Below are 11,691 nucleotides of genomic sequence, written 5' to 3'. Positions count from 1 at the left end.
TGAGGGAAGGGGCAGCGGACGGGATGCGGCGGCCCTGGGGTGTGCGCTGAGCGGGAGATCCCGGCTGGAATGCCCGCTCTCCGCTTCCTTGCTGCCACAGCTCTGTCCTGACGCTGCCGTGATGGGGACTGTAAACCCCGTTTGCTTTTTTAACTTAATAGGTAGTTGTGTGTGTGTGTGTGTGGATAGCCACGCTTGCATGGTGACCGAGGTTTGATGTTCCTTCCTCGTTTTTAAATCGTAAGCTGCTGGTACTAAACAAACACGGCTACTTGAAAACTTCCAGCAGCTGCTCATGCTCTTCCTGCTTTGAAATGGGTTATGTTGCTTCCCCTCTCTGAGGAGAGAAGGAAGTGTTGTGTGCGGGTTTTGAGAAACACAAAGTGAGCGAATCTCTTCTAAGCCATCACCGAGGCTCCGTTTAGTTGGCACCCGTCCTTCTAGGGTTAGTAGTAGTGGTTGTTCTCTAAAGTTCTGCTGGGTTATGTGTGTTTATATGGGTATGGGGGGGGGGAGATCCTGCTTGTCTAGCATACTTGGCATTTTTCAGTCTCTGCTGCTTGATTGTTTAAATACTGGTATAATTTTGTAGCAAGTAATCTAGTGTTTGAAAACAGGGTGGGCTTTTTTTTTTTTTTTGGTAGAGTTTTTGCAGTCTGATCAATTGTGCTTATAAAAAGGAGTTTATTGTTTCTCTGTCATGCACATACTGTATGGAGAGGAAATAACCAAAGTAAAGAAAACTCAAAATATGCAGCCATTTCAATTAACAAATAGATTTGGGAAAGCAAAGAAACGTGGGCTTTTATGTTTTATTGTGAAAGAAATCCCTTCCCTGGTTTGTTTTGTTACCCATGTTTACTCCTAGTCTTCTAATGGATTTTGAAGAAACAAGTAGGAATAGGTTCAAACTGAGGTTAGCTGCTTAATGTTTTGGGGTTTTTTCTTGGTTGGTTGGTTTTCTTTCACTTGAGTGTACATGTTATTTTTATACTTGTACACTAAGAGAAGCAAACTCTGAACTGGCCAGTTGATGTCAACTAAGAATCAGATTCGTGGTGTGAAGAAATAATTTGGTAGATGATTGTGAGACGTAAATAATTATGAATACTCTGTTGACAGCTCCCTGTTTGGACTCCAAGGCCAGCTAAAACCATGAAAGTTCTGCACCTGACTGATGGGAGTCAGCATTTTACAACAATATATTTTACAGTAGTAAACCACCTTGATTCCTTTAGATTCCTTGTGATAGTAGAGGTGGATTTGTTTGTGGGTGTTGTTTTGGGTTTGGTTTTTGTTGTTGTTGTGTTTGGGTTTTTTTTCCAGTAATGAACTACAATTCTTGATTCCTATTAGTGACCTGTTTTGAGTCTGAAAGTGACTGGGAAAGCAGGGTAGCCTTTAATGGGCTTGTGTAGTATCTTTTCATTTTCTAGTTACAGTCATATTTTAATACACTAATAGTTTTGGTGAAATATTTAGTGTTTGAAATGTATTAAATACATGTATTATTTATTTGGCAAGCTGTGATTCTTGACTACTTCTCTTCAGAATGGCGAAAATAAGTAAAAATAGATGCAGAAAGTAATCAGTTGCCTATGTTAATGTTTGATTTATGTTTTTATAGTTCAGGATATTACAATTTTTCCTTTTTTTAAAAAATTAAAAGCAAATCCAGTGTTCTTAAGTGAACCTAGAAGAGTTTATTCTCTGTGTAGTATTGTTAATAAGATGATTTAGCTACTGAAGTCTCTGTGTCTTGCTCCTGCATTCCACAGGCTTATAACATTTGGGGAAAAAACACCCCTATTTTGAACAGAACATTTCTACTTTTTTCAGCAATGAAAATTGTTGCCCCAGCTTTCAATGAGAGATACTGTGGGGTATAATCTGGATGCCAGAGGTGTAGTAATTAGCGTGAAGATGCTTTTCATAGCCTATTTTAAAGCTCTACAATAAAATTAGTATTTCGTACAACTCTCAGTCCTGTTTAGAAAATATGGTTCTTTGCTTTGTAGTTGTTCAGATCTGCAAGACCTGTAAAGTGATACAGATCACAGCACCTTTGACTTTCTTCGTCATACAGTACTGTAGGTATGTAGGGTATAGGTACAGTTTCCTCATTCGTTAATGAAAATCTGCAGTAAGAACTGATTGAAATGATTTTAAAAAAATAGCCATCCTGTGTGTGTGCTGCATGTATAGCGAGATATGTCTGTTTAGAAACTTTAGATTGCTTCGCCTTGGCCTATGTACCTGTTAGACTTCCAGGGTTGCTGTACAGAGGACACCTTGTCTGTGGAAGAACCAGGATCCTAAGTTTAGAAACTTTAAATTGCTTGTGTATATGTATATATCTCTGTTTCTTTGTATGACTGTGCTCCTGCAGACTGTAGACTGAGACCCTGACATCCAGTAAGTGCTCAGAGGCTGTGTGCACGGGAGCATTTTGGTTCAGAGCAATAGCATTGGCTTGAACTGAATCCCCCATCGTCTTCACTGGTTGCTTGTTGTTTTGGTTTGCAGAGCAGTTTGGTGTAAATGAACTGGACTCCTTTCAGAAGAAACTGAACTAGAATTTTATTGTAGAAAGGTTAGTGCTATGCCAGGCCCGTACCAAATATACTTCAACTCCAAACATAAGGGACTGAAACAGTAATTTGTTTTCACAGAGCATTAAAACACATGCATTGTAAGGATTTTTGGCCCAGTGAACCAGACTAAATGTAATTTAGTGTAAGCTCCCTGAGCTACTTAAAAATTAGAAACGGGCTTCTGAAGCAGCTGCTACTCTCTACTGACCAGTGGCTATTATGCCATTGCATTTGCTGCTGTAGACATAGCCTAATAGCTTGTGTGAGGAGATTTCAATTTCAATAACTCATCTAGTTAGACTAAATTGCCCTTATGTGCCACTTTAACTGCTGTTAAGTCCTAGCATAATTTTGGCTTCTTTGAACTTGTCAAAGCTTGAACTTGTAACTAAAAGTTTTTCCTTCTGCCAGAAAGTTTTTCAAAGTATGAAGCAGGATTGGAAGTGCCTTCTTATTCTTAGAAAGCTTGTGCCATTGCTAACACATTGCTAACTGAAGCAACTGCAGAGCTGTGACGTTTCTCCAAGTCTGGCATGTACACTTATTCACAGACTATGAAGAGTGCCATCCATAAGTTTTTTTAATGTCCTTATATAAATGTCCTTATTTATTGACATTTTATGTCAAGCCCATTTTACTATAATATCCTGATGGATTTAGATGTTCTTTTTTCAAACTGGCTACATGAGGGCTGACTGACAGCTTTTAAAATTAATTTATTAATATCTAAAAGACTTTTATTTTTCTGTTGATTTTTGGAGTGCTTATGTGTATCTTGTATGATAACCTTTTGATTATTCTAAAAAGTGAAAGTAGTGTTTAATAGTGAAGTGTTATTTTAAGAAAGCCAGTGAGGAATAAACCTAGACAGAAAAGCTAGGTTTATTAGCTTTCATGGGAGGGAGGGAGTGGGGTCATGAGGTAGTAGTGCATAATTAAGGCAATAATTTTGGAAGACTGTCTTGGGCTTAAACTTGTTGAATGTGACACAAATAGGTGTTATCTATGGAAGTTATATTTTAAGAGTTACATAATAGTTCTATATCCACCTTGGGTGGGATCTTCTCACTTATGTTTAAATATCTACAGAGAAGATTTCCAAGTCTGAGCTAGTTACTTTGGTCTTTGTATAATTGTTAATAGAGGTAGGCACCTTGGACTGTATTTCATTTAACCAACTGTAGAAATCTGTTTTACAGATTGAGATGAATCACCCTAGAAATGTTGTATTTTATCTAGCCACCTGTAGAAATCTATTTTAGGTTGAGATGAATCACCTAGAAATGTTGTCTTCCCTTGGACAAGAATGGCCAGTTCAGATGTGGACATCTTTTTATGTTCAGATGAATCTCAACTTTTATGGCTGATGGAGTTTGGTCATAAGCCTTTTCTCATAGATGGTATTTGTTTAGGAATTGAAAACCTTCAAGCTGTTAGTGGAGAAAACAGCTCAGGAATGTGGCATGTGTTTAGAAAATATTATTGTCAGTAATTGGAAAAATGTAGAGGCTCCCAAGCCTTGTTTCTTAAAGGATTGCATGTGATTTACTCTGAACCTTTGTGAAACATAGGAATATGGTTGATTTTGTATGTCTTTACTTCAGATCCCACCCCTAAACAGTAGTGTCATGTAGCTCATTTGCAGTTGTTCACTTTCATGCCAACCCCTTTGGGGATTGTAAAGTTGTTTTATTTTCTTGCGGAAAAACATGAAAGAGGTTGTAGTTCAATAGGATATGGTCTTGTATGTTTATGTGATGAGAACATGGTATGTTGATAACCATTCCTGAAGTACTTTGTTTGCCTAATTATGAAAGATACTAAAGTTAGTGTTAAAATAATAGTTCTTTAATTTATTATACACTTACTGGGAATGAGCTGTTTTTCATGTGATGTGTTTGTAATGCTTGGATGGTCTTTGCTTTAACACAGAGATAATTGTAACAGTGAGATTTTTTTCAGTATTACATCTCTCCTAATGTGCATAATATGCTTTGAAAATGTGTTGAATTTTTCATATAAATACACATATCTGTGTAATACTAAAAGCCAAACATAGATCATAACTAGTCAAATGCATTTGAGGAACAAGTAACTTAAAATTGGTTTATCAGTATGCCATGGCATTATCAGAATTTGAAATGAACAGGAATAATTTTAAAAAGAAATTTTAAAAGTGTAATTTTCCAGTTGGACTTCTATTTGTCTTGCAAATCAAACTAGTGTAAGTACTAGTCTTTGGGAAGTAAAACAAAATACCTCCAATTGAATTACTGTTTCTAGTTTAAAAATTGACTAGTAATTTCAGTTTTTCAGGGAAATAAATTTGTGATAAAGAATGGTCTTTCTGAACATTATTTTTCATGAAGCAAGAGTGCTATAAAATTGAGAAGCATTTAGCTTTGCATCATGTGTTCATAGGGGTGTTTGGTTTTGATGCTAATAGTATTAAAATGTTCACAGAAACTGAAAATATAGGAAATTCAGCCAGATGCACAAGTGAAAAATAAAAATACAGCTTTTCCCTATCATAGAATTACACCCTGGTTATTGGGATGCATTCTAGCTCATTCTCTGGGAACCCAAAGATTTAAAAAATCCTTTATCCAGCCCTCCCAAAGTGGTAAAGCTGGAGAAGTAACAAAATCTTTCATCACAGACTACTTAAAGTTAGGGGACTCTTCAGGAGAGAATGAGCACCTTGGAATCACCTAGTATCATAATGATAGCTACTAGAAAGCCCTAAGAGATTATTTTAAAGCACTCTTACTAACTTCTCAAAGGTGACTTAGCTTTATGAACTGTTTCTGTCTTCTTCTTGTTCAGTGAGTAGTAGGTATTAAAAAGATTTGCTCTTGTCTATTAAATTCCAAATAATTACTTTTCTACTCATTTTGATAGTTCTGAATCTTTACATTTATTTCTCTTATTTGTTTTCTTTTGCATTGTTTTTGTTTTTTTGGGTTGTGGATTTTTTTGGGAATCTTAAAGAATATATGTAAAGGGTGTATTCTGCATCTTGTAGCTGTCAGGGATCAATACAGATTCTTAAACATATTTTTGTCATAAGGTCAACCAGCTATCTTACTGGTACTTAATCAGATGGCACTTAACATGGCATTTAATTTGTCACAGTGGTAGTATTTAGGATTCAATCAGCTAAAAATTGTAGTGTTGAAGTTCTTAATAGATCACTGTTGCTGATAATCTAAACGTTTTTTGTTTTCTCAGTAAGGGTTAGTGTTGGGAAATGCAGTTAAGTGCAGTACTCAGAATTTGCTGCTTGAGTGTGAGGGGAAAAAGTAGTAATTTTTTGGATAATATGAAGGATAAATTGGAAGAGCTGTAAATGATGCATTTCATGTTGTTTCTTTAAAGGGAAGGGGTTTAGAAAGCAAGCTGGCCATCTGTGTGCAAAGGCGTATTTAGGTCAGTGGGTCTGTTCTGTCCTGCTTTGTTCCAGGACGAAAGGATCTGTTGTGCTGAAGGCATTCTTGTCTTTGATATATGTAAGGTTTCTGTTTAGTAAGTACTTTCATGAATATTCATGAAGCATGATTATACTTTGTTACCTTAATCTGGTAGTTATAGGCTGCTATGACCTAAGTGAATTGAAAATACTCTTTATAAATAAAGAGTTTCTTTGGAATTGTTGGGGGATTTTGTTTGCTTTATAATTGCACAAATTTATAGTAGAAATATAAAATGAGACTATTATGAAGCAATGATTAAACATAAATATTTCAAGCATCTATCGATTAAGCCTTTGTGGTATGTATGATGTAATTTATTTTAGTGTATTTTTAATAATCCTAACTTGAGTATCTTGTGTATTTGAGGTAACCAGATTTTCTCTCTCTTGCAGATACCTAAAGGCTATTACTTATTTCTCAAGTATTTATTGATTATTTGAGTTTCCACCTCTTTTTTGGAACTTGCAGCATAGCTTGAGTTAAAGAGCTTTCTGAAATAAAACAGAGGCCGATTCTGTGTGGTCTGACTTGGTAGACGGGATTAGTAGAAGACTAGGCAAGCTGTTGTTCAAGTATTAGCCTATTTTCGTTTAACTCTCCAGAGTCATATTCCAACAGAAAATGAGAACCTAGAGGTGATTTTGCTGGGGTAAGATATGCTTACACCTAAGAAGAAAAACAAATATGCACATTTACCTATAATTTACAGACAGCACAGATGCTAATAAAAAGGGAGTTTGCCATAAAGTATCCAGTTTTTCTTTCCTGTTGGATTTTGAAAGTACTGACCTTGAGTTTTGCCTCCTGCAAAAGTAGGAGATGCTCACTTCCTTAAATGACCCTCTCAATCCCCCATCTGTCCTTCTTGGAGGTAATTCTTTATTTTTTCTAGATGTATCACATAGGATTGTTTCCTTACTAGGACATAAAGCCCAAATGATTTCCTACATTTGCTGGAACAGAGATTATTCTGATTTTTTACCTAAACATAATTCTTTGTGATAGCTTTGCATTAAGATAGAAGTGTAATAATGCTTAGATTTCTTGAGACTGTTTTCCTTTCCTGCTAGGTCACTAGGATTATTCTGGGTTAAGACTGGACCTCCCACAAACAAAGCAGTTTTCCTAGAGAGGAGAATTGTGAAGGGAACTTTGAGGTAGTACTTGATGAACTTGATTCTGACTTACTTGACTGAAGTTACATGTAATTGTAGATTTTTCATCAGGAAGGTAGTTATGACAAACTTTAATTTTTTTGAATGTTGAGCTTGTTTTTTAAAAAAATAGTTCTTTTAAAAAAATAGTTCTTCTTATGTAGTTTTGAAGTTTAATTTTGTGTTAGTCATAGTATTTTGATCTGATAACTAATTCCACATTTTGTGATTTTGCAGCAGGGTGTTTGAGATCTTTGGGAATTTAAGTGTAGTCTGCAAAGAATGTGTAAGGAGGAGAAGAGATGTATTTTATATTGCATTGGTGTGTTGATTTGGTTGATGAGATTACTGCCAGACTGTGGGAAGAAAATGAGCACTTTTTCTTTACTTAGGTTGCAGCCATGCAACCCCTGTTTTTTTTGTTTCAGAGTTATGGGAGCCACCCACCAACAATTTGGTTTTTTCCAAATTAAAATCAGAATGGATATACAATGATACAGCTCTTCCTGGACACTGATCTTTTTTTTTTTTTTTTCTCATTTGAAGATAATTTCTCAGTAGATGGAAATCCATGCATTGCTTCTGGAGTACCCAGCCTCATGAATCCAATAACTAAGTCTGCTGCCACCACTTCTTTCAATGCTTCTGTGGCTGAGATTCCAAGGAAGCGCAAAGGAAGTGATTCTGATAACCAGTAAGCAAATCAATTCTGTATGCATTTCAACATGAATTTGAGACATTCATCTGTTATTTATGCAACATGGTAACTGTCTAATCCTCTTTCTTGTATTTATTACCATTATTTATTACCATTTCTTCCAAACTCATTCTTTGACAGTCCTGAGATATTTAAAACAGAAAAAGTAATCCTTACATCTAAGGGATGTATGTAGGATTCTGTGATTCAGGCCATTTCCTGGCCTGACCTGTCTGGGTAATGTGTCTCTAATGCTGATATTTCAATCCTAACTTTTATTATTTTTTTTTTCTTCTTTATTTTTTGTTTGTTTTGTTCTTTGCTTGCTAGTAAAGGCACGTTCTCCTAGCAACAAACTATTATTAAGTTGTTTGAACTCTAACAAGTGCACGCTAGAATGTCACCTTAAAGCATAAAACAAGATTACTAGCTAAGCTCTTTGATCTAGAACTGCAGAATTGGAACTGCTTCTTCAGTGACCAAGGCAGCTCTTTACTTACATGTCCAAACAGACCTATGACCTAAAAAGGAGGACTGTCCTACAGCAGTCTTTCTAAATGGGTCATACTTGAGTACTGAGATGGTATTGTTGACTGTTTTCTTCTGTTTTATAACTGCCAAACAGATGCCAGTTAACCAAATAATCATTTACATAGAAAATGTGCTTTCAAAGTGATCTATTCAAAGCTGTATTAATCAGCCAGAAGGGACACGAGTCAGCCTGCAGATATAGTGTTTTACAAGTATCTCCAAACTAGTGTGGAAACTACATGTTTAAAAAGTGGAGAGATGGAAATACACATATATTTGGTGTTATTAAAGGAATTCTCTGCTTCTTCCATAAATAGCCAGTTGATCTACAGAATGCAGCCACAGTGTGGATGTTGTCGTAATTGCCAACCTGAAGATTCAAGTGTATCTTGTAGATGTCTGAAAACTCAAAAAATACTGTAGTTTCTGAAAAAAAAAGGTCTCCATTCTTTTTCAGTACCTCTTGTTGATTTTTATCTGTTCAGTGAAAGGGCTGGTTCATCAATAGTGTTCCCATGAAGTTTGAATCTCTCTCTGTTTTAATGAAACTTCTGTCATATAAAAAAAAATATTTTCAAAGTTGAAATACTAATTGAAGAGGTACCATTTTATAAGAACTAGTAATTACTTGCTAAAAACTAATATTCGTGCTGAAAAATTTTATAACTTTTTTCACTGGCTATATCAAGTCATCTATTCTTGCTTTGGACTACATGTTTACTATTTGTTTCTGCAGGGAGACAGTTGAAGTTGAAGGTGATCCTCAGAAAAGGTACTTTTTATAAATCAAACTATTTCCGTTTTCAGTGCTATAAGCACATTATGTTTTCCTGTTTGGTTAGATGAGCTGTGTGGTTTGCCTTAAGGTGTGCTTTTTCTAAAGGTACGTCTTTGTATGGCACAAGGTGATAAACATGTAGGTAATAAATGTAATGGATAGGCCCACCCATTGTTAAGGTGTTCTGATATTTCTTTATAAGAAGATACTCTGACTTGCTTATAACTTCAGCAGACTTATTAGTATTGAAGTTAAGGTAAGAAGAGGAACAAATGACAAGGAACAGTTAAATAAGAATACAAGGGAGGTAAAGGAAAGGTCTTGTACTCTTCCTAGAAAGTACTGGTGCATGTCAACATTTTTTGTTTGTTTGTTTTAACCTTGACAAATGCTTTTGAAAGAGAACTACCACAGCTATGTTAAAATAATTCTGTGACAAGGTGGCAAGCTAGAGTCAAGATTGGCTGTTCAGCATAAGTAAAGACTTCGTATATGTGTGTTATGGGATAGTCATTAATTAAACAATTACTTTGTTGTGATTTCTTTTTCTGCATCTGAATACCTTACTTAGAAAGTATATTTGTTTATATGTACATGTGCAGTATTCTGTTTTTATAATACTGAATATTTCAATTGGAAGGGACCTACAATGATCATCTCATCCAACTGCCTCAGCACTTCAGGGCTGACTAAAAGTTAAAGCCTGCTGTTAAGGGCATTGTCCAAATTCTTTTTAAACACTGACAGGCTTGAAACATTGACCATCTCTATATGAAGCCTGTTCCAGTATTTGACCACCTTCTCAGTAAATAAATGCTTCCTAATGTTTGGTCTAAACCTCCCCAGTGCAGCTTTGAACTATTTCCTCCCACCATTTCATCAGGGATCAGCACCTCCCTCTTAGCTTCCCCTCCTCAGGAAACTGTAGAGAGCTGTTGCCTCTCAGCCTTCTTCTCTGCAAACTAGACAAACCCAGAGTCCTTAGCCACTCCTCACAGGACATTCCTTCCAGCTGTTTCACGAGCTTTGGTGCCCTCCCCTGCATGTATTGAGGGATCCCTCTACTCTGCTCTTGTGAGACCCCACCTGGAGTACCCCAGCACAGGAAGGACATGAAGCTGTTGGAGCAAGTCCAGAGGAGGGCCATGAAGATGGTCAGAGGGCTGGAGCACCTCTCATGTGGAGATGGGCTGAGAAAGCTGGGGTTGTTAAGTCTGTAGAAAGCTCTGGGGAGACTTTATAGTGGCCTTTTGAAGGGGACCTACCAGAAATCTGGGGAGGGACTTTTTATAAGGGCATGTAGCAATAGAACAAGGAGTGGTAGCTTTAAACTGGAAGAGTGTAGATTTAATAGATGGTGTTGAAGAATACAGCGATCTTAGGGACAAAAGAAGTTCATTGCCCTTGTTTGGATAATCCTTTATATTTTTCTGCTGACAAGTATTTGGTGTGATATGGGTCCTGTGCTTCTCTTTAATTTACAGTTTTATTACATAGATCTTCCAGTTATTGCTGTATGGTAGGGGAAAATATTTTTGCTTTTTCTGACTGGGAGCAATTCAAGTGTATTTTAGATCCAGTCTACCCCAGTGTTGCTTTTTTTGCCTTTTGACTGAAAGATTTTGGAAATAAAAACATGAATGGGTGATGTATTTTGTGAATTTTTGAAGTAAAAAAAAAATAAATCCTGGCTTTGAGTTATCTGACTGTTCCATTAGTTTTGTTTTATCCAGGGTAGAAATAGCCCCATAATTATGAAATACCCTATAATATGCTCACATAACTGAATATTGGAAGTTATGCTTTGATCTCTTTCTATTATGCATCACTTGGTAGATCAGGTTTGTATTAAAGATTTTTGTCGGTTTGCTTTTGTTAGAGTCATAGTAAATTTTTAGTATTTTATATATCTTTTTGAATTCATGGGAGGTAAGAAGTGCCTAGTATTAAATATGCAATGTAAAACTATATCTCGTTTCCTCTAGGAGTGAAGATGAAGAACCTGTTAGAATAAAAGATTTCAGGTACTAATTTACAATAAAATTACATTTTGCTAGTAAATATTAGGATTCACAATAGTAAAATATTAATTTGGGGGTAACATTAATTACAATTGTCCAATATTCAACAGTAAAGTTTTCCTTTCCCCCCTAAATTTATGCTTATTTTCAGAGCCTCCTTGAGGATTTTATTTTCTACCAATTTTAATGAGTTATGTTGCAAAATACCTCAGACAGTTTAGCAAAACTTGAAGTTAAAATTTTCAAGGTGAGAATGAAGTGCAGTACACTTAAGTCACATATAAAGGGAGGAGCTGATCCTCATTCTGTATGAATTTGAGAATTGTTTTTTCTAGATTTGTCTACACTTGGAGGTATTTAAAATTTATCCTGCATGAAAATTGATTCAGCTAACGCATAACAAAGTATTCTTGTTCTGAAACAATTTTTTTGTGTAGGGAGTT

The 11,691-nt window shown here is 35.8% G+C and overlaps 1 protein-coding gene across 1 annotated transcript in view; it reads left to right on the top strand.

Moving 5' to 3' along the window:
• The window catches only part of ARNTL2 (aryl hydrocarbon receptor nuclear translocator-like 2), a 34,705-nt gene that overhangs the window by 494 nt on the left and 22,520 nt on the right, over nucleotides 1-11,691 (top strand). Inside the window, exons 2-4 of the mRNA XM_010004136.1 lie at nucleotides 7,762-7,915; nucleotides 9,186-9,221; nucleotides 11,213-11,251. Of these exons, the coding sequence (XP_010002438.1) occupies nucleotides 7,821-7,915; nucleotides 9,186-9,221; nucleotides 11,213-11,251 (170 nt within the window). The 5' untranslated portion in view covers nucleotides 7,762-7,820. The remainder of the gene's footprint in view (nucleotides 1-7,761; nucleotides 7,916-9,185; nucleotides 9,222-11,212; nucleotides 11,252-11,691) is intronic.

This window comes from Chaetura pelagica, unplaced genomic scaffold, assembly GCF_000747805.2.
Source record: "Chaetura pelagica isolate M959 unplaced genomic scaffold, ChaPel_1.0 scaffold198, whole genome shotgun sequence".
Classification (NCBI taxonomy): Eukaryota; Metazoa; Chordata; class Aves; order Apodiformes; family Apodidae; genus Chaetura; species Chaetura pelagica.
Note: the sequence above shows the minus strand (reverse complement) of the source record. Positions and strands in the feature narration are given on the sequence as shown.